The following is a 23,651-nucleotide window of genomic DNA, read 5'->3' on the forward strand; positions in this document are numbered from 1 at the left end:
GACCCCTAACGGTATCTTCAAAAGCTAAATTTTGAAGCCCATTTTCAATTTATATTACAAAAACTAAATATTTTGCAGCTTTAACTTTTTTTTTTTTTGACCTTCAAGGTAAAATCCATCCACAAAGAATATTTTGCACAAGTTTCATGAGGGAGAGTCGTACAACCGATACAAATGACCTCAACTCTCACATATTTTTATATGAACAGAATTCACATTTTCACACAGACCAATAAGATTGTCACATTAACGTAAAATGTTGCAAAAAAAAAAATCATATTGCTCCACAATGGCTGCGTGAAAATAAATCTTCGGCGGGTTTCAAACCAATAATTTCATAAATAAAAAGAGAATTTAAAGTATGAAACTGATGATTCTTCTTAGTTTTTGGTCAAAGGCTGTTTGATGATGCAGAGAGGCTCAAGTTCTGTACAGTGTGATGTGGAAAACTACTGTGGTTTTGGTGTCTTTCTATCTCAAACTGGATCATTTATGCCATTAAAGGAATAGTTCAGATTTTTGAAGTAGGATTGTATGAAGTACTGATCCATGGAAGCAGGAGTATCAGTGTTGGAAACAAAGCAATGTATTGCACCTAAAAAACATTAGTTTATTTAGATTATTTTCTAAATACCTTGCTGTCAGACAGACTTTTCTGACGTGAAACTGCCGTTATATAAGCCAAATATCATTCTCTCCAAACCAGCCAGACTACATTTTCATTTTATCTCACAGAACACAGGAGTTGCTGGTCTGCCGCTGCCTCGATCATTTATTTTGTTTGTTATTGTGTGACTTCTGTGTTTTAAAGGGTTAGTTTGGAATCACAGAAGTCACACAACAGCACAAACAAACAGATCGAGGCAGCAGTAGACCACTGTGTTATTAAGACCACAAGTATTATTTATTTTATAAGAAATAATATATATTAAATAATATATAGGTAATAATATTACCTCTCCCTGCTGTTTTTTTTACTTTTTCTGTTTGCATTTAACAGGTGACTTGCCTTGTGCCTGAAAAATACACATTTAAATAATTAAATTAATATCATAAACATGCTACAACTAGTCAACTAAAGGCTTTAACTAATGCATACTAGCCGACCGGGCAAATCTTAAGTCAAGGCTGCCCTAATTTAAACAGTCATTGCCAAACAACTCATGCTGATTTTTTGCACATTATTAAGTCATGGCTGGATGCTGTTATTTTATTAAAGAAGGAAAGCAGAAGCACTTGAAGTTAAAAGGAACAAGGGAAAAAAAAGTCTGTACACATCAGATTATTATTTAATAAAGGACATTTCTTCAAGCTGACATTTTTCTGTTTTTTAGAATTGCAATTAACATTTTATCATGGACTTTTTCTTAGGCTATTATTGTACTTTAATATCATTACTAGGGCTGCAACTAATGATTATTTACATTACTGATTAATCTGTTAATTATTTGGTCTATTAAATGTTGCTGTCTGTGAAAAATGTTGATCACTATTTCTTAAAGGTGATGTCCTCAAATGTCCACAACTCAAAGATATAGAGTTTACTGTCAGAGTACAGTACAGAAACCAGAAAATATTCACATTTAAGAAGCTGAAATCAGAATTTTGCCTGAAAAAATGACTCAAAAAAAAAAAAAAAGATGGCAATTAATTTAGGAGCTGACAGTCGATTGATTGATTGTTTCAGTTCTAATTGTTAAAATAATATACACTTAAACTGAAAGATTTTTTTTTTAGGTGGCTAAAATAAGTTTTGCTGCTGATCCTGTCCACAACCGTTCATTGATTAGCTTCCCTGCTGCTTCTCCACACTGATGATGGATAAATACCTCATACATCCACACAGCAAATAATCTAATCTATCCCTTTAAGTGACCCTCAACCCCTTGAAACATGTATTTCTAAACTATGCAGGCTTCAATGACAGAAAAAGCGTCTCACATTCCTGAAAAACCATCTTGGTTTTCATCAAATGATGGGCAAAGATCTCCCTCCTCTTCCTCTACCACCTCCTCCTCCTCACTGCACCACCACTGCTCCTAACAACCCCAACTCATTATTGCTTTGCATGTTAATACATAGAGAATGAGAACCCATTCAAATATTTCACAGTCAGACTCCAGCATGAATGACAACAAAAAAAAAAAAGAGCACGACTCTGCCTAATTGTTTTTTTCCGCGATTCTTTCTGCTTCGACGAGGACAGACTCCAGTTTGTGGGAAGAGACACAACATGGACGTTTGCTGGTGTATTCAGGATGTAGCAAGTCACAAATTCTTTGGAGTTTTTCATTCGATAAGCCGAGATGACGGAGCCTGCGGGGAGGGGGTTTTATGTACTGTCCCGTCGCAGGGTGTAATGTTTTCACGCACTCGCTCTCTTCAGATCCACGCAAACTAATCCAAATAAACACACACTCGTCATACACACTCTCACTGCCTTTCTCAATGCAACTCATCTGAAAACACAATTGGCACAGATTATCAAAATAAATACCCTGGAAGCTTGGCACTATGCAAAAGAAACTTCACATTTTTTGAAAGAAATCTTATAAAAAACTATTGAATAATCTCAGTCTACTCCACGTTTTCGTTTTCCTCACTATTACTTATATACTATATGCTGATGAAGGTTACACCAGTGTCGTAAACCTCTGAATGACTTGACTACCACTGAAACAATATAGTTCCTATTCAAATAGATTTTTTTTTCCACAAACGTACATCAAAATGAAGTATCTAACATCTATCGGACTATAGATAGTGCTGTTGTCTGGTATGCATCTCTTTATAGTGCCTCTTTATTTTTTTTTCCTCCTCCCTCACTCGTCTTTCAAACAATCAGTTCTTTAAAATTAATCTCTGAACCCCAGAAACTGAATCTCTTTTAGCTCTGGGACCAGATAAGAAGTTTATCCCGCCTCGGACAGATGTTTCTGGATGTGTGTGGACATCTGTCAGGGCAGATTACCTCACAGGTGTCCCTCCAGGATGCTGGTGACAGCCTGGTCCAGTGACGGGCCTGACGTGGCCCTGGTCGGGGCTGCAGAGGGGCCCTGCAGGCGCTGGAGCTCCAGGATGCTGTCGATGGCACTCTGTAGATGTTCACTGAGCATGTTGTCCTCTTGGAGGGGCGGAGGCGGCGGGCTGAACCGCTGCTCCGGCCGTGGCGACGTATCCAGCTTGTAGCATTTCAGTTTTGGGGCGCTGACATCTCTCAACTCGAAGCAACCGGCCTGTGGCTCTGGCATAGAAAGAGGGTTTGGGGCTTTTATTTTGGAAGCGAGTGCTGTCTGTGGGACTTCCTCTGCGGTGTGGTCTCCGTTGGAGATCTCCTCGTCGTGCTGAGGATGCTGGGGTGCTGCTCCGTTGGGTGCCTGAGGGTGGCGTTCGTTCATAGCTCCGCCGCCGTTGGTCAGCTGGCCCATGTGGTCCCTCTTGAGTCCGGGGTCGCAGGCCGAGTTGTGGACGACTTTACGGGAGCCGGACTCCTGCTTGATGGTGAGCCTGAGAGCCCCGCGGGAGCTGGAGCGGTACGTCTTCAGTCCCGGGGGCCGATCCGACAGTCTGGTCCAGGCTGGTGGAGAGGAGGGGCTGCTGGAGGAGTAGGGGTGGGAGGGGCCGGAGGACTGGGCGCCGTGAGGGGAAGACGCTGATGTAGCCAAGGCCATCATGAACGACTCTGGAAGGAAAAAAGATTTGAAAAACAAATTTTATTCACAGTCCTCACTGTCAACAGCCTTTACTGGGTTTTCTTTCTCTCACAGAAATATTCCTTATGAACTTTTTTTTTTATAATTTAGTTGAAGCAACCATTTAGGTTGTAATTAAAAGCTCCAAACGTTAAATTACAGGAAAAAAAAAAGAAAAAATAACGAAGCGCAGACACTTACAAGACAGGACAGAGAATTTTCCATTTGTAGTCTGGAGCAGCGTTTACCCTGAAGCTGCTTAATGTTAACTTTAAGGGGAAATTTGAGAAGATAAAGACTCAAATCTAAATCTTTTCAGACATGTATCACCTTTTACATCATGGATGAGGATTCCCTTGCCTCTGTGCTTTGAGTCTGGTTCTGTTTTTTAGGTTGTCAAATCTTTTTTTAATTTGATTAGCATGTATAAATACCATCTGTTCAGAGACTAAGGATGAAAAACACATTTGCACCAGTGTGTATTAAACATGCACCGTTTCTGCAAATAAAATAAATTAATCTAAGTGATTTGTTTTGGCTATTGTCAACTATCACTATTATTATTAAGAGATTCTGTTCCATTTCTATGTTATTAATTTATATTGTATTAGTCTCAAGGTCTAACAGCAGCTCAGTCTGACATTTAACAATTTTCAAGAGCTTCCTTCCCCTTTTCCAACTTTCTAATTAACATAACAACCCAGCTTTAATTTGCTCTTAACCTCTCATATGTAATTTTCTCGTCATCACACGGAGCCTTTCTCAGCACGACCCTGCTCCACATTTATACAGCTTAATTACACATTCACACCTGGGAGCTGCTCCGGAGCAAATATGGAGGTTAAGTGCCGCGGTCTGAGACACTGCCAAATTAGTTTGTAAGAAAAAAAAAACAAGAGGGTGTCACTGATTCATTTTTCCCATTCATATTTTCTGTTGAAGTCCTGGGATTTGAAACAGCATCTTTCTTGGCACACAGGTTTATGTACACACACACACACACACACACGTACGTAATAAAGTGGGTGCTGGTGATGATGGTTGTGTTTCCTGCTGGGACACTGACCTGGGTCTCTGCGGACTCTCCGTCTGTCCTCCGCTAAAGCACACCGCTCAGCCTGGAGGAAGAGACGCTCCAGCATCACCATCTCGGCTGACGGACTCTCCTGCTGTGGGAACCAGTTCACACGGACGCACGCACACACACACACACACACACACACACACACACACACACACACACACACACACACACACACACACACACACACACACACACACACAGCTTCATCTGTCTGCTCCAAACGAGTGAGAAGATGACTCATGTTGCAGCTCATCTACATTTCTCACCGCCAAATCACAAATAAATGAGGCCTTATAAACAAAAGCTGCCTGCTCTCAAAAACAGCTCATTTACTGAACACGTCACAGTGAACCTGTGATAAACGAGCTTAACTCGCTGATAAAGTTTTTTCTGAATTGACCAAACTAAAAAGTAAATATCCCAACACAGCGTGGATATAGAAGTGATACTAAAGCTTATGAATACAGATGAAGAGAGAGAAAGTCGTTGTGTCTTACCTGGGCTTCTCTAACCAGTAGCTGCCTGTATTTGTTGACCATGTCCTTCGTGCGCTTCAGCAGGAAACCGGACACAGTGTCAAACTCCTGGTCCACTGGGGGATGAGACACGTTAATAAAATTAAATTACACCACATCTGAAGAACTTACAGAGCTGTTTAATGTTTCATGCAGTTCTAAAATATGACACGAGACGACGACTCAATAAATCTGCAGATAACTGATCAATGACAACTTGCTTAAGTCATTTCAAGCAAATACACTAAATATTTCCAAGGTTGCAGCTTCTCAAAGGTGAGGACGTTAGCTTTTTACTTCTAGCGGCTGCATTTGCGTTTCAAAAATCTTAAAAGTTGTTAAGATTATCTTTCTGAACAATACGTGTCAGTATCTTAAACTTTTGTTTGCCACACAGCTTATTTTCTGCACTAATCCAAAATCCATTTCATCAAGGGAACCAGAGTGATGCTGATTTCTGGGTTGACCTACAAAAATACACCATCCCTGCAGCACTTTATATTATTTGGTTTTGGACTGCTGGTTGACAAAATATTCAGTTTGATGACATTAATTGAAATTATGGCAGTTTTTTTTTTTTTTATTAATTTCTTAAATTTTATGAGGTAAGATGAGGCTTTATTGATCCCCAGAGTGTAAACTCAGTTGTTGCAGCAGCACAAGGACAGAAATAAATACATACAAACAAAGGAAGTTAAAAATAGTATACAATGTTGCATTTGAGTATATTCAGGCTTTCCACAAGCCACAAGTACAGCACTGATTAATTACATAATAAATAAGTAAAATCATCAACTATCTGTTATGTGCAGATAAAGCACAGTGAGATGGTACAAAAACTTTTGTTTTAAAAACACCAGGTTCATTTCCTGGCACCCCTGCTGCCCCCTGGTCTGGGAATTTTGGAAACAGTCAATTATTTTTCTGTTAACTCATCCAGTAGTTTGTCTGTCATTCTGTTGTCCAGGTTGTCGTCTTTCATCTCCAGGACGCCTCGTCCACGTTGGAGACATAAAACTATCCATCATATGTCAGAGCGGGGAACATCGACTGGCAGCATTTTAATTAAATTACAAAAGTTATCTATAGAATTTCCTTACAATTTACAATTTCATTTAGCAGATGCTTTTATCCAAAGCGAAATCTGAGAGCTGATAAAACACATGTCCTTAATTTGATTTATGTTTGTCATTTAATTAAGTTGTACAGTAACATGTCTTTTTTTTTAGTCACCAGCTGCCATCTTTTTTTTTTTAAACTAAAGCAGATGGTTCTATTTGGATCTTTGGCCGGTGGCGTCTGGCCAGCATGAATCACTGGACAGTCATCGGCCAGAGCTCACTCACCTAAACTGAAGTCATCCTGAGTGGGCAGGTGACCAGCGCAGGTGTGGTATGGCAGCAGGTGTCTGACAGCGTCCTTCAGGGTGGAAAAGGCCGGGCCGGTGAAGGGGTTCTGAACCGCTCGGTGGTCCAAACAAATCTGCTGCTGGAACCTGAAGAACACAGTGAAGAAACTCGGTGTTAGTCTGAACAGCTACGTGCAACAGCAGCCAGGAGAAACGGACTGGTAAATGATTTACTCGATTACTGGCTGATGTAATCCAATAGTTATTCAAAGTTTACTGAATTTGTTGTTACACATTTGCTGTTGTAAATCACAGGTTTCTTATATGTTAGCATGGTAACTTACATGTCCATCGGTTAGTATGAAAGTAGGACGAGTGAGAAAAACAACAGCAAGTGGAAATATTAGTAGTGATATAGGTAGTGCGCACTAAGTAGTAGACTAACCAATTTAAGGTTTTGTGTGTGTGAGTTAGTTTAAGCTAGTTAGATGAAACATAACTTCACTGAGGAAATTGCACCATATGAGCAAACAGAAAAAACTTCTCTTTAAATAAGCAGTTGACTGTTATCTCAGCATTCCTTTTATTCATGTGGAGAAAACTACATCAAGCTGTTATTCTATGAAGTTTACATTATTTTTTAAAGTACACGGTTAAAACAACCAAAGACCTAATAGAACAATGGAGAAAAAGACACCTATTAAGTATGAAAGAGTTTTAAAAATTAAAAAAATAGATAATGAAGATAGAGAATTATGTAAAAAGTTCCTAAAATATCAGGAAAACTCATCTTTCATGCAACTTTCACAGGAAATAATCTGCTCAAGTTGCTCATTTTATACATTCCTGCAGTTATTGTGTTGTTGAGTTAATTGTACAGTTGATGAATTGTTCTGTACTGACAGTATGCATTGAATATAATAAGAAGTATCAAATATAATAAGAAGTATAAATAAAATGTCACATACAGTAGTCAGGGGCCATACGTTTTATTATAGAAAAGGGGTCCCTTTATAGAACACAGCTTGTACTTCAGTGGTAGAAAATCCTCAACAAATTAAGTAATCACATTACCAAAAAGCAACCGACAAACAGTGAACTTTTAGGGTAGTGGCACTATGTTACCCTGCTGGTAATCCAGCCATGGTAGTCATGCCAGTCGTTTCTGAAATAGTAAAAGTCTACTTGTTATTGATTTAGATTTTTAATTTTAATCTGATTTTTTTTCCAGTATTTTACTGAGTTCAAACTAACGCTGACAGATTTCTTGGCTTATAAACCATGTTTTTAATTATCAGGAAAACGACCTGTAAGTGGTGAGTTCTCTAATGCACAGCTAGTTTTAGCAGCTACAATAGCAACAGCAGCAGAGACAGTAGCAGCAGTTGTTGTAAAAGTTGTAGTAAATAGGATCAGCAGCAGTAGAAACAGTGAAATGATTCCTAGAGGACTCGGATTAAAAAACATTAGTGAAGGATCAGACTTAATCCACGTCTGTGAAACCAACCAACTGTTCATTAATTAATGAATTAACTGGCTGATTATTACGGAGGTAAGAAAGTAAGCTTCTTTGCAGGATATCAAATCCAGCAGGATGAGAAGTACGATCCTGAATAAACCACCGAGTTGTTGAACATCAGGCTCCTATTCATCAGCTTGGTGAAAGTGAAATTTTGGACTACAGGATAAAAGTAAAAATCCTATTTATCAAATTTCTTTTTTACTTACAAATGGTTTTAAATTTAGTTGACTCGTTCAAAGTTGCCTGTTAGGTTCCCTTGCGGTGGTGATTTTCTAGTTTCTTTCGTCTTCTATGACAGTAAACTGAATATCCTAGAGTTGTGGGCAAATCAAGACACTTGAGGATGTCATCTTGGGCTTTGGGAAACACTGATCAATATTTTTCTCAACTTTCCAACCTTTTATAGATTAAAAAAACAAATAAATGAGAAAATAACTGACAGATTAATTGACGATGAAAATAATCGTTAGTTGCAGCCCTGCATCCATTATCAGAGAACACGAGTGTGAGTTGCTGCTCTCTTACCTGTGCCTGCGCATTGCTGGTGTGAGCCTCTCGTCTCTCTGCTGCTCCAGAGGACCTGCCAGCTGGCAGCCACAGAACATTTTGGATGAGATCAAAGGGAGGAGACAGGGGTGCATTTTCAAGTCATTAATAATACGTTTGCTGCATTTAACAAATAATAATTTTCAAAGCCTGCCATTTCTGATTCAAAACTGGAGCCAATTCAGTTCAATCCACAGGGGAAATTATTTTCACTCATCACACTAATTGTAATATCTGTTATTCAGAGTGTAAAACAAAATCGACAAGGTAATGTAATATAATGAGAGGAGGAAAATGCCAGTAGATTGGCTGAGGAGTGCTACCTCACAAAATCAGGTGCACATGGGATCCAAGGATATCATGAGACGGAGAAGGAAGGTCAGACTTGTACTTTTCTTTGTTATCAATAAGTCATAACTCAAAAATACCAAGGCTTCTCCCTGACTCGCAGTCTTCTTCAGGGCATGTGAAAACAAGCTGCAGCTCACAGATACTGTATAATAAGACTGGTGTCAGCGGCCAGGCAATCAGAGTAGCACTAGATAATTGTCACAGGTGCCGTCAATAAACAAGACAATCATTCCTCAGTAAAGGTTCCAGTATTTTACTGAAGTTGGTTACCTTCCTGCAATGAGGAGAGAGTGGAGGGAGCGTAAGGCTGCGTTCACACTGCAAGCCTCAGTTCTCAACAATTTTGTCTGGCTGTTTACAATATTTTTTTTTTTAAATGTCGCCAACATCAGATTCCAGAGTGAACCGTTCCCAGTCCTGAACCGACCCGCAAGACAAACAGAATAAAAATAAGACCTGCAAGCGGGTTTTAACAGGGTCCAAGCAGGTTGTGAAAAAGACGGTTTTAGAGCAGATGACCAGACGCTGACGACTTGAAATGTTGGCTCTCTGCCAAACCATTTTTTGAGATAATTGCTAAAACTTGATGTTACAACATTTCCTCAAGGTTCAATGAGTGTCAGGCACATTGTGCACTTGGGTAATTGAATGTGTGACCTTATGATTACAGGGCTTTAGACCACTAGATCATAAGGACAACACAGCTGTCCTAGACATCACATTAAATATAACCTTAATTCTGAATACAATCGATAAAGAACTGCACTGAAATCAATGAGAGTGAATTATTCAATGATCTCTAACACTTACGCATGACAAAATATTGTACTGTTGATCACAGTGATTTTGTAAAATAGCGAGCTATATCGGGCTCTTATATATAGAGGTCTATTCCACCAATGTGATGGGAAAAAAACCCTCTAAGTCAAGAGAAAGTTTGTCAAAATAATGATTTAGATACTGAGTCATTATTTTGAGAATGTTTCACATCATTTAGAGATAGTAACAAAATATTTTGAGACAGTCTTTTTTTTCATCAAATTGGCTGAAATTGACATCCACAGAAAAAAAACATATTGTGCTTCTTAGATTGGAAGAGAAGCGGATGTTTTCCTCACCTTGGTGGCGTTCTGCTGGCTCGCCTGGAGGGGGCCACACTCTCTGGGAGTTTGGGATCCGTGAACCTGGACACCCTGGGCTGCAGGAGAGGGTGGATGGACATCGAGAGTAAACGCTTTACTCTCCACGACCAAGGCAGCTGTTGGCTCTGAAAATGACACAATGAGGACAGAGGTGATGATGATGATTGTATTGCAGATCATAATAATAATGATTACGGTGATGATGAGGCAGGAACAGAATTATTCGCTCTGTGTCACATTTTAATTGGAACTCACTGTTTTGTGTGTGCTGTTGGACAGCAGAGTCGTCTCCTCCTTTGGAGAGACCAGCAGCTGCGGGATCATGCTGCTGCTGAGGCACGGAGACACTGACGCACAGAGGGGACGGACTGCTGTGGACTGAAGTGTTGACTGAGGACTGAGGCTGGGAGACGGACAACTGGACCTGGAGCTGGGGAGCTGAGGCCTGGACCTGGGGCAGGGGAGCCGAAGCCTGGACCTGGGGCAGAGGCTGGGAAACAGAGGACTGAATCTGCACCTGGTTCTGGGCAAATAAGGCCTGTGAGACCTGGAGCTGAGGAGGGACCTGGTACTGGACTTGGGGCTCGATCTGAGGCTGGGGAGCTGTGATTTGGGGGAGCGAAGTCTCAGGTGGCGCTATCTGGGGCCCGGCCAGAGGGGAGAAACTCGTCGGAGCTGGTCTCTCTGTGTCCTGGACGGGAGGGGTGGAGCACATCAGTGATGTGTCCTCTGGATCCGAGTGAAGTGGGGACGCCTCCACACACTGGTCAGACATCACAGAGCAGGTGTCCTGACCAGAGACTGGGTGGGTCTGTGGTTGCGTCTCTCTCTCACTGGTGACCGGGGAGGGGAGCGACTCCATCGGCACCACCGGCAGCGCTCCGACCAACAGTTCAGATGTAAGAGGAGAACTAAGTGCTTGCTGTGGTAGAAATTATGAAGAAAGAAGATGAAGAATTGCTGTTAGATCCTTTTGGAAACACTAAAATCCTGTTTTTCTGTTCTTTTACATTAATTAATTTTCCCCGCTTTATTAAATTTGTGACAATTTACACCATAATTGCAATGAAACTGCACTAAAAAGCTGTCTACATTCTTTTAATTAGTTTAACTTTGTTCCACTTTAATTTTATTTCCTCTTTATTTCATTTAATTTCAGAATGGTGTTCTAATGATTTCTGTATAGCCTTTTTGCTATCCAAATAAAGTTGCATTGCCTTGCATAACATCCACAGTAGCAACTGTTGTTAGTGGCTCAAAAACATTACATAACATAAGCCCATATGAATTACACATTTCACAGCTGGAAAAAAGACTTTGTAAAAACAGCCTTCTGAAATATTAACAGGAATGTTTTTCTGATGTCAAAATAAGACAAATTCACCCATAAAATAACCACATGTAAAGTGAATTTGTCAGTTTTAAAGGACCAGTGTGTAGGATTTAGTGGGATCTAGCGGTGAACTTGCAGATTGTAAACATAGCTTATTCTCTCCTTCCAAGCGCGTAGGAAAACGTACAGTGGCTGCAAAACTCTGAAAAAAAACAAAACAAAAACAAAACACAGTGTTTGATTTGTCTGTTCTGGAATATTCCAGATACACAGCGTTGCAACATGGCGACCTCCATCTGTAGATATAGAGGGCTCATTCTAAAGCCACGTTCATACAAAAGATTCATGATGAGACAAAACTGTTTTTGAATTTTGCTTGTCTTGGCTCAGCTCAAGCCAGCTGACAGTGTTGCCTGCAACACAAATCGCCAGAGGCTGGGTTTAGAACGTAAGGCAAGTCACCTGTTTCAGCATCCAATCAGCTCATAGCAAACTCAGACAGTCAAGTCAAGTACGAACTGTCAATAATGGCAGAGTTTTAGATGAAGGAACAGGAGAAGATCACCTCATCAATTTGTCTGAGGATCGACCTTGTCTGTATGACACGAGGCCTTGCTGCTTTTCCTCTGCTCTGGTAGCGTTCAGTCACTCTCCATCACTCTGCTCAACCACACACTCCCTACACACACACCGTTTATGTTTTCGCCATTAAATCAATGCTATAATGTAACAAGTCGCTATCACATTCATATTTTAAGACACTACAAATTATATCCAGCTATAAAAAAAAGCGTGAACAGTCGGCAGCTAGAACGTAAGTACAGACAGTCGTTTCCATGGAGACGATATACTGTCAGCCTGCAGGTTTTCAGAATGTTGCTGTCTGATGCATTTCAAGTTTTGACTCGTCTTGTTGCAAATCTTTGGTCTGAACAGCACTCGAGGTGCCGAAAAACAGAACAATTATTATTTTCAGGTGATTACACCTTTATGAAAACACATTTGTGAATATTATATTACATTTCTGGCAAATTTTGCCAATAAAATCCCATAAATCTAACACACTGACACAAGCAATGCTGAGAAATTAAAGGAAATTTAATGTGCTGTTAATCATGTTATGATTCAAGTCCTGCATTATCCTGTCAGGATTTATTTCACAATAACAACGTGCTCACTGTACATTATCCCTTATCACCCTGCCTTATCACTAAAACTGTTAGAAACACAAGCATCATCACTGAGGAGGAGCACTGTCACACCAAAATATGAATGTAAACTGGCTCATGCATTTCGTCACTGAATTAGGAAAAATCTGCAGGAGTTGAAGCTCTGACCTGTTGCAGATGTTGCATAAAGGCCTCGTTCTGACTCATCGACTGGGTCACCTCCTCCACTACTTGGGTCATGTCTGCTGGGGGCATCAAAAGTTTAGGGATCTCCACAGCCGGATCAGGGGCCAGAGGTGGTTCGGGAGGAGGCTGCAGGACTGTAACTACAGGAGGAGAGGAGGACTGCAGCCCTGCAGAGGTGGGCTGCACCGACACATGCTGGAGAACATGTCCGTAGGGCTACAGCATGAGAGAGAACAGAAATCGCAGATCGGTAAAACTGAATTAGGTTTTTTGTAAAGCAGTGCTATCTTGTCCTGTGTAATTCAGTGTGGACTGCAAGTTCAGCTATTTCACAACAAATTCTGTATATGCTCTTTTTTTTCTAACCATTTGCAAATGCATGCTTTACAGTTTAAAATTTTTGGTCTATTGTTTCTACCATCACACTCATCCTTGAGTTACCTTTCATTTACCATTCATTTCTGTGGAGTACAGAAACTTACTCACACTTGAAACTTGTATCCATCATAGTTAACACCTAATCTGCAATCATGCATATAAGCAAACAAGCAACCATAGGCTCAAAGAGCAAACATAAAGCAGGCAACATAAAACAAGCAAAAACACAAAATAAATAAAATAATGTAGTGACAGTATGTGTGCTTTAGTGTATGTTAGTATATATGTGCATGCATGTGTGCAGAACCCTATCTAACTTTCAGTACCTTGTATGGTCAAGCTTTAAAACCCGTGTCCTGCATTTGGTAAATGCCCACATCTGTCAAAACTCCACATTCCCAGTTTGTAATACAGACTTTCTGTTTAATTTTTCTCTCTGTGACCAAGCCAAGATGGCTCTGATGAAACCATTAGGGTAATTTATTTTCTCGTATTTTGAAACCCTCTACAGACGACAACAAAGGACACTGTTTTCACAGGCTCAGCAGTCTTCACTGTGATGAGTAAACTGATGTGTGTGTTTGAACTGTTTTATCTCACCGTGATAATAGAATATTCACATACATTGATGCATACTTCATGACCACTGTGATGGATTACGCAATCCTAGCAAGTTTCAGGAGTCTGCTGACTGGTTTTCAGGGTGAACACAGAGCATGTCCAGGATGTGGACTCACATCACATCCTTTGTCCCATGCAGCATTCAGCTGCTTAACAAGTTCTGATCACATGGTCTGAATTTAGCACTTTCTTGAACTTCATTTGATGTCCTTTATGAATTTCCCAAATTATACTTCTTTTAATGGTGTTTCTTATGATGAATATGGTACATTAATTGTTGTTGTGCGTGGTTGTTGATGTGGTTGTCATGCTCCTTCTGCAAAACAAATTTCCTTACTGGCAATAAAGGTTTCACTAATTAATTCATTTTTCTCCTGCACAGAATTAAAACCAGCATTATATTATAAGAATGCAACATTGAAGGGACAGTTCACTCCAAAATTCAATATACACATTTTTCCTCTTACATGTAGAGCTATCTATCTGCGTATATTTTCTTGGTTTTGGAAATATCGGCCATAGAGATGTTTGCATTCACTTGAAAATAATTGGACAAGATCAAAGCGCCACAAAAACACAATTGAAAAACTCAGCAGCAACATGTCTTTCCAGAAATCATGACCTAGTTATTCAAGATAATCCACAGACCGTGTTATGAGCAGTTTCCTGTTGGAACCATTTTCTTTCCACCGAACTGCACCCACCAACCGTATCACCATGGTAACTAGCTCAGTGGTGTGACACCTGAGCCGACGCCATTAATGTTTACATCCCACACTGTTATGAGCATGAGCTTCTCATCCATGAGTAGATGCACGCTTCCTTCTGCATGGTGATGCTCATTTTCAAATGTATTTTTTGGTCCTTTGAGAACCACAAGGTGAGCGCCATCGAGATCAATTATATTTGAGAGAAGGCAGACATCTCTATGGCCGATATCTCCAAAACTCTGCAACTCACACCGAAACAAACTAGATGGATAAATAGCACTACAGGCCAGAGGAAAAATATGTCCTTTTGATTTTGGGGTGAACTGCCCCTTTAAGCAAAATACATTACAACTACTAAAACAGCAGCATGGTTTGCTATCACAATGCTAAATATCACACAATGATAGAAGATTTGATCCATGTTGCCAACAGAGTTGGCAGCTCACCTGTGGTAGCTGGTGGAAAGTCTCCTCTGAGCTGCTCCTCTCCTCCTGAATGGCTCTTTCTGGCAGCAGCACCACAGACGCCTGCTGGAGGCTCAACTGTCCTTCTGTCACTCCTGTCTGAGGAGCCGGGGCCTGGGCAGCAAAGGGCAGCCCCTGAACCACTGAGGGACCGTTAACGATCGAGATGGAAGTGAGATCTGGGGGAAGCACCCCTGAACTGTTGATCAAGGTAATGTGGTTTCCAAGAGCGGGACTGTGGACCAGGGTGGCACGGTGCCCCTGTCCTCCTGGAGTGTAGGTTCCAGCCAGCTGTGCTGGCATCTGGAAGACAGTAGGGGGCGCTGACTGTAGCTGCAAAGGTCCTGAAAGCACAGTGGCCTGGCGGAGCGCTAGCTGCCCTGTGGGGGTGGTGAAGACGGGGCTGAAGTTCAGCTGTCTCTGGGGCACAGTTAGGATCTGAGAGCCATCTACAAGCTGCCCGGTGGAGGGGGTCAGGCTGTGGACCGACGGGGCCTGGTGACTGGGGGTCAGCAGAGGTCGAGCTGCAGTGGCAGGCTGGGAGATCGTAACAGGGCACTGGCCTGGAAGAAGGAACTGGTTTTGGCCTTGGAAGAGTCCCTGAGGCTGGAGCACAAAGGAGCCGCCCTGGTTCACCAGCTGCAGGCTGACTGGTTTGGGGAGCTGCTGGGGGGGCTGCTGCGGTGGAGCTGCGGGCTTTTGGCCGGGAGGTTGGGAGAGTAAAATATTTGGTGAGGCAGTCCCAGGGACAAATGTGAGACCTGGAGGGTGCTTCTGCCCAGAAGGCTTAGGGCTAATTTGAACCAGTCTGGGCTGAATGCTGATGGGCAGCTTGGGCTGGATGGGAAGCGGAGCGCGCTGCAAGACGATGCCCGGTGCTGCTGCTGCGGCTCTCAGGGTGGGGGTGATGAGAGGACGACTGGTCACACTGGGAACAGCCTTGTGGATGATCATACTGGACCCCTGAGCCGGACTCAGGGAGAAGGAGGTCTCTGGAGAAGCAGCAGGAAACACGTTTCCTGGCAGGAGTCCCATCAGCTGAGGGGGGGCAGCAGGTTTTAGAGAAGGACAGCCCGGCCCGACAGCCAGGAGGGACGGCTGGGGAGGCTCCACCGCTGCCTGGGTGTCTCTAGGCAACGCTGGGGTGATGGGCAGGGTCACAGACTTGGGTACAAATGGTACGGTGGGTGGAGAGAGGAGAGGGGCGGGTGAGTAAAGGGACAGGCTGTCTCCAGGTTGGGCCAGACCTGCCTCCAGAGCCATGGTCTGCTCTGTGATCTCTGCCTCCTGCAGGCTCTGCTGGAGGATATCACACGCCACCTCTGCCTCCTCCGCTTCCTCCACCTCTCCCTTCTTTGCCTCAAATCCAGCCTCCACAGGTGTCCCACCCTGCACCACCTGTGGGTCTTCCCCACCCTCCGGCGATGACAGGAGGGCCTCCTCCAGGAAGGACAGATCCACACACCCAGGTGGAGGCGTGTCTGGGGAATCCCTGCCATCTCCCAGCAGAGAGACGGGGCTCTGGAGGAAGAAACAGTGGGAGACAGACACAGAGGGTGCAGACAACAGGATGGAGGAGTGGGAGTGAAAAAGAGGGGAGAAGTGTGTTATTAGCAGGAGTTAACAGGAAGCAGTTTCAGGCACAGAAGGAGAAGAAAAAAATCATTCTCCTGGGGAAAATGCTGGTTGTTGTGACGCTGCTGGCTGTGGATCCAGACACTCACCGGGGCATCTGTGAAGAGGGAGGGCTCCCCAGAGGAGGAGTTAATGAGCAGGTCTTCAGTCTGCAGCTGGTGGGATGAAATCAGACGATTTTAGGTTGGGCACGCAAAGTCGTGGTGAGAAATGCACTTAGTGTTACATTACGACTCCCTATTGCACTGTTAGGCCTCCTCCACACATCTTGCACTACCGTGTGCCAAGAAATATTCCCTTCTCGAATTTATCATTTGCACTATTGATTTTCTTATTTGAGTCCTTCTCTATTTAAGACTCTTTTGTTACCTCATTGGTGCCATGAAGGAAGTCGTTCAGGGCTTGAGGGTCACTGCGATGAAGAGAGGGTGGAGAATAAAATCTCAATCAAAATCAGTTAAACCTTAGTGAATATTTTGTGCAAAACACCTGATGACAAAGTACAAGTTTAAAAGGACATTCAGCTACATTCAGTCTTATACAGCAAGCATTAACAAAGACCTGTCCGGTTTATTTTATTGCTTACTTTTTTATTTTATTCAATTGCATCCAAGTAAGAATCAGACAGACTCACCATAAAACATCAAGTAGACAGGTCCCATCTTCATCCTCCATGTCAACTAAAAGGAAAATAAACAATATAATTACTGGATGAAAGATCAATCAGCGAGGGAAACCAATGCATTATACACATTTTTACTGTTACTGGCAGCAGCTACTGGTTATATTTATTATCAGATAATCTCTAAGGCTGGCTTGCATCAACAGGGATTCATTTTAATCCTGATGAAATCATAATTTAACTTTAATTTGTGCTGCATCAAAATTAAACTACCTAAAATTAAAAACGATTAAATTTAAACCTCTTTAATCCTCAGTACACAACATAAACTCCTCATGAGTCTCATTCATGTGTTGACAGAGAACAACATCAACCTACTTCATATGAGAATGGCCCCGTACAGAACGGTCTGACTGACAGACCAAAATCCAAAGAAATTCAATTTAAAGTGATATAAATCAGAGAAAAGTGGGAAATCTTCGCATTTGACAGGCTGGAAGATTAATTGTCCTAAAAAGTGTGGATTTATTAATTGATTGCCTCAGTATTATGTCCAGACCAGTGGTTTCTAACCTTTTGGGACCCCTTAAAATAAAGTAATATCTACTGGAGACCCCTTATTACAGCCATCGGCCTCCGTGTGGAGTTGTAAAAGAGTTTTCTCTCTCAGATTGTTTCATTTCAAGGATTTCAGAGGCCAGAACAGATGGAAGTACACTGTATTGTTTTGTTTTGGTTCCAAACATCAAAATTTGAGGAGTTTTCCTTCCCAGAGCCCAACGTGACATCTTTTAATTGCTTTCTGTGTCCAACCAACAGCCCAAAATCCAAACAGATTCAGTTTAAAGGACACTTAGAAGGAAGGGTTCCAAAGGGTTCTTCCTGAAGGGCTGAGGTTCTACCCAAACCATCTGCTTCTGAAGAACCCTTTTTGGAAGAAAGAGTTCTTTGGGGGTTGTTGAAATCCTTGAAGAACTCTTTGGTCAAGGGGTCTTTGTAGCATAAAACAAAAGGGTTCTCAGTAGAACTTCTTGGGTGGGTTCTAGACATAACTATTGGAATACAAAGGAATTTTCAGAAGAACCAGCTGGATGGATTCTTGTTAATACCCTTAAAAGGTAGAACTTGCAGAGAGGACTCCATTGTAGCATGGAAGGGTTCTCCTTTAGAGCCCCTCATATGGGGGATCTGGGTGGACCTTTTCACAGATGTTTCCAGGTATAATCCTTTATGTTGGGGTCTAGTGGAACCTTTTTAAAGGGTTTGAAAAGGAACCATGTGTTCTGTGTGATATAAAACAGAGAAAAGAGGGGAATTCTTGCATTTCAGAGACTGAAAGCTGTGATCATGAAATTAAATGACTGATTGTCTTAAAAAAAAAAAGTGTCAATTTATGGACCAACTGCCTCAGTATTATATCCAGACTAGTGATTCCTACACTTTTGGGACCCCTCAAAATAAAGTAATATCTACTTGTAAGCCCTTAGTACAGCTATTGGCCTCAGTGTGCTCAGTGCTTTTCTCTCTCAGATTGTGAACATCTTCAAATTGGGTTTTTTGTGTCTAAAATCCCAAGAAAATCAATTTCTAATCATATATATCAGAGAAAAGTGGTAATCCTCGCACTTGAAAGGCTGGAAGACTGATTGTCCGAAAAAGTGTGGATTTATCGATCGATTGCCTCAATATTATGTCTAACCCAGTGGTTCCTAACCTTTTGGGACCCCTAAAAATGAAGAAATGTACCTGTGACGCCTTATTACAACTATTGGCTTCAGTGCAGAGTTGTAAGAAGATTTTCTCTCTCAGACTGTTTCATTCGAAGGATCTTTAGAGGCAAGAAGAGGTGAAAGTACACAGTGTTTTATCTTGGTTCCAGCCCAACGTGACATCTTGAAATTGATTTTTTTGTGTCCGAACAACAGTCCAAAATCCAAAGACATTCAATTTACGGTGCACCCTTAGAAATAAAGGTTCCAAAAGGGTTCTTCCTGAAGGGTAGATGTTCTATCCAGAACCATTTGCTTCAAGGATACTTTGTAAGACTAAGGGTTCCATTAAAAAATCATTTCAAAATTAGTTTAGATTTTTTTCTCCAAAGAACTTTTTTTGGACAGAGTTCTTCAAGGATTGGTGAGGTCCTTGAAGAACTCTTCCATCAAGGCTCCCTTGTACCATAATATGAAAGGGTTCTCACTAGAACCTCCTGAGCAGTTTCTAAATAAAACCCGTGGAGTATAAAAGGGCTTACGATAGAACCCCCTGGTTGGGTTCTTGTTCACACCATTTGAAAGAGGAACAGTTCAGGATAGAACTCCATGAGAGGGCTCTTAGTGGAACCATTCTACCATTGAGGGGCTCTCCTTTAGAACCTCTCATAGGGGGTTCTGGGTGGACCCTATCACAGATAGTTCTAAGTATAACCCTTTATGTTGGGTCTCATGTAGAACTCTCTGAAAGGGTTCCAAGTGAAACCTTTATAAAATACCAGGAACCAAAAAAAGTTCTCCTATGGGGACAAAGCAGAGAGCCCTTTATGGTTCTACTTAGCACCTTTCTTCTAAGAGTGTGATATAAAAAGAGAGAAAATAGGATATCTTCACATCTGAGAGGCTGGGAGCAGCAAATATTGACTTAGATGACTGATTGTCCAAAAAATGTGGATTTATTGACCAACTGCCTCAGTATTATGGTCAGACTAGAGGTTCCAAACCTTTGGGAACCATTAAAATAAAGAAATGGCTTCCTGTGGCCCTTTATTATAGCTATTGGTTTCAGTGTGGAGTTGTGAGAAGTTCAACCAAAGCTTTTTTTTCTCTCAGATTGTTTCATTTGCAGGATTTTTACCCCTCAAATTGTGGGTCAGGAACCAGAGGATGGGAATCACTGGATGGAACATTTTAAAGATGAGATGGTGGAGCGATTTGTCATCATCCCACCTATAAACCGAGCAAATCACTGGCTGACATCCAAGCACAGTACACAACCAGAACTCCACCACTTTCCAGAGAGAGAGGCAGAAACCCCAACATGAATCTATTTCATATGTGAGAGGCCCCATACAGAGCAGACGAGGCAAAAGTTCCCAGAGCCCAACATGATGTATTTAGATTGCTTTTTGCGGATTTTCTCTCTCAGACTATTTCATTTGTAGGATTTGTAGTGGCCAGCACAGGTGAAAGTATACAGTATTATTTTATTTCACCTCTAGACCCCAAAATTTGAGGGAAAACCACGCAAATCATTATATGTTCCCAGGCGCCAATGTGACATGTTTAAATTGCTTTTTGTGTCTGACCAAAAGTCCAAAACCAATAGTAATTTAATTTATGATGATATATAACAGAGAAAAAAGGGAAATCCTCTTATTTAAGAGGCTTTTAGGACTTCTGTGACCCCTGTGATATAAATTAGAGAAAAGTGGTAATCGTCACATTTGAAAGACTGGAAGATTATCCAAAAAAAAAAGTGTGGATTTATCGACTAATTGCCTCAGTATTATGTCCAGACCAGTGGTTCCTAACCTTTTGGGACCCCATAAAATGAAGTAATGTCTACCTGTGGCACCTTGTTACAGCTGTAGGCCTCAGTGTGGAGAAGTCCAAGATTTTAGGGGCTAGAAAAGGTGAAACTATACAGTATTGTTTTGTATAACGCCTCAAATTTGTGGGTCCAGAAGCAGATCACAGGAAAATAAGATGATAAAGCAGTTTGTCATCATCCCACCAGTAAACTGAGCAAGTCGCTGGCTGCCATCCAAGCACACCACACAACCCGAACCTCCTCATGAGTTTCATTCATGTGTCCACAGACCACTTTATGATGAACCTACTTCATATGTGAGAGGCCCCATACAGAGCGGTCAAGCTGAGTTCTGGTGGTGGCCTCATGGGAAGTCGTCGTGGCCGGGCTTCAGTGTCTGGAGGCTGTGTAGGAGGGATGCCAGGCCGAGGCGGCGGGACGGAGACGGGGGGTCCTCCCTCTGCTGCTGGGGCATCGCTGCGTCCTCAGGGTGGTGGAAAGGCTGGATGTGAAGGAAGGAGGGGGCACACAAACACACCACCACATGCTGTCAGGTCACTTGAGGTTATACCAGCAGCCAAAACACATTGAGACATAAGATCAATATCTGATCCTGGCAGGCTGGTGCACACATCTGGACTAAATCTTTACCAATAATAGCAGCATCACATTCTCTGGACTGTATTGATCATGCCTGAGGCTGATGAGGAAAATGGAAGCTATTGTTGTGGCTATCACAGACATCTGAACGCCTCATCTGCGCCTGTGGATGTGACTTGTCCTCCTCTCCTCCGTTCCTCATGGCTGCAAAAACAGATGCACTGTGGAGAAGCTTGAAGCCAGTTACAACATTACTCACTGCCTCGGCTGCCTTGCGCTCAATTTCTCGGGGAGGTCCCTTGAAAAACGAGACAAGCCTCCCTCTCCGTCGCTGCCGCTGCTGACATATTTTTGTTTACAACACGACAACCGCATTAACACCCTCAAGATAACGCATCGCCCAATGAAATCCAGGCAAACGACCCTCATCTAAACCTGCAGCAGCGGCAAGTGCATCATGCTATTCTCTGTGCAATAACAGGAGCAGGATCCAGTGATGCATTTATAGGTTACGTAAGGTGAATGTGTGTCCATGTGAAATGTGATGAGCGGCTGCTGATTGCTCCCTTTTCTGGTGTATTATTTTTTTTTTTAATTATTTTTTATTTTTCCTGGATGGGACCACGGCAGCTGACGCCTGCTGTAAATCATATCGCGGTAACAAAAGATGCCTGGTGTTAAATATCATCTCCACGCTGCCAGCCTCCGAGCGATTCCCTTATCGTTGTGCCATTAGAGTAATTCCGCAATTCAAAAAAACACAACCGAGAGGAGGAAAAAAAAAAAACTCACCCCTTCTTTGTGGTTTATTGTCCTGTCAAGCGGGCCTCTGCGCCATCGATTCTCACTCAGTGGTCTTTTCAGATGCTAAAAGGAGGAGAGGGGGGCGGCGGTGGTGGAGGGGGTGGTGGATGGGGTAGGGTAGGGTGGGATGGAGGAGGAGGAGGAGGAGGAGGAGGGGTGTGGATGGGGGGTAACCGGGGCGGGTGTGAGAAACAGACTGAGGGGGAGAGCCGATCACAACACAAAGGTGGAGGAGAATACAACTGTGAGAGGAGGAGGAGGAGGCGAGGAGGAGACTGTGGCCGCCTCCTGCGCTCCGCCAGGCGGCAGACACTTCACATGTCCCCCTGCACTTCACTGTGGAGCCCCGTCAGACACGTTTACAAATGTTTTTTTTCCCCCTACAGTTTATTGATTTTCTTTTCTTTCTTTTTTTTTTTTTTTTTTAAATCCCCTTAAGTCCAGGAAACTGTAAATACTTTCCCAGGGAGGGATGTTAAAATCAATATTTAGAGACGCGCTAATTTGGCACCGGATTGTGCCAAAAGGAGGAAATTACCATCCGTGTGCAAGATTGAAAAGCCAAATTGTCATCCTTAGAAGCAGTTTTCTATAATGTTGAGGAGGAAGGAAGGATAAAAGAAGGAACGATATAACATGAAAGGAAAAACAACCAATAAAAAAAAGAAAAAGGGCAAAATGAAAACAGGACAGAAAGAAATGATGTAGTGTTTATTTTTTATTCCCATATGCACCTCTGCACAGTAAACTGTCATCCTTAGAAAGCACTTTTCTATGCTGTTGAGGAGAGAGGATGAGCAAAAGGAGGACAAACACATGGAAAGAGGAATAAAGTATAAGAAAAAAAGAAAAGAAAGCACAAATGGACAGAAAATAAGGAAGATAAAAAGTTTAACTTTTTCCATTTTATTCCAGATGCACCAACTGTCATCCTTAGTTGCACTTTTCTGCCATCAGCATCAAACTGTTCAAGAGGGAGAAAGTGAAAAAAGAAGGAAAAAATGGTGGATAAGAAACAATAAAAGATGAAGGAAAAAGAAGAAACCAATGGAAAAAAAACTTAATCCCACAAATCTCAGCTAAAGCCAAGGAAACTATTTTAATACTTTAACTACTATATTTTTTCTAGGGAGTTAACAAACCCCAATATTTTCAGACTTGTTTATTTGGCACTGTATTGAGCAAAAATGGGGAAATTATCATGTGCACCAAGGCAAACTGTCACAATTTGAAGCACTTTTTGAAGTGAACTCTTACATACTGTTCAAGAGGGAGAAAATGTGAAGGATGCAAAAGATTGAAAAAGGAAATGGGAAAGGAAAAAGAGAAAAATGAAGGCAGTAAGGAAACTCTAAAAAAAAGAAATTAAATTTTTTAGGTCCACAAGGAAAATAAACATTTCTTTCT

The 23,651-nt window shown here is 42.0% G+C and overlaps 1 protein-coding gene across 1 annotated transcript; it reads right to left on the minus strand.

Annotated features, from left to right (window-relative positions):
• Positions 1 to 1,632: 1,632 nt before the first annotated feature.
• On the minus strand, positions 1,633 to 22,333 carry LOC146311105 (BRD4-interacting chromatin-remodeling complex-associated protein). Its single transcript, XM_084743160.1, has 14 exons — positions 22,233 to 22,333; positions 21,151 to 21,342; positions 17,331 to 17,376; positions 17,066 to 17,108; positions 16,786 to 16,851; positions 15,044 to 16,582; positions 12,871 to 13,104; positions 10,456 to 11,122; positions 10,177 to 10,325; positions 8,687 to 8,748; positions 6,638 to 6,786; positions 5,274 to 5,368; positions 4,759 to 4,861; positions 1,633 to 3,682 (listed from the first exon to the last, which is right to left on the minus strand). Exons 3-14 carry the CDS (start codon positions 17,369 to 17,371, stop codon positions 2,973 to 2,975), a joined length of 3,858 nt encoding a protein of 1,285 aa, XP_084599286.1. The 5' UTR covers positions 17,372 to 17,376; positions 21,151 to 21,342; positions 22,233 to 22,333; the 3' UTR covers positions 1,633 to 2,972.
• Between the last annotated feature and the right edge of the window lie 1,318 nt (positions 22,334 to 23,651).

Source organism: Lutjanus erythropterus, chromosome 18 (assembly GCF_056507025.1).
Source record: "Lutjanus erythropterus isolate fLutEry1 chromosome 18, fLutEry1.hap2, whole genome shotgun sequence".
Classification (NCBI taxonomy): Eukaryota; Metazoa; Chordata; class Actinopteri; order Lutjaniformes; family Lutjanidae; genus Lutjanus; species Lutjanus erythropterus.

Excerpts from the sequence above, each read along its gene's own strand:
- LOC146311105 (XM_084743160.1), bottom strand. The coding sequence starts at position 17,371 with ATGGAGGATGAAGATGGGACCTGTCTACTTGATGTTTTATG. Across the intron at positions 13,105-15,043 it reads CTTTCCACCAGCTACCACAG|CCCTACGGACATGTTCTCCA; the intron begins GTGAGCTGCCAA and ends CTCATGCTGTAG. Across the intron at positions 11,123-12,870 it reads TTATGCAACATCTGCAACAG|CAAGCACTTAGTTCTCCTCT; the intron begins GTCAGAGCTTCA and ends TTTCTACCACAG.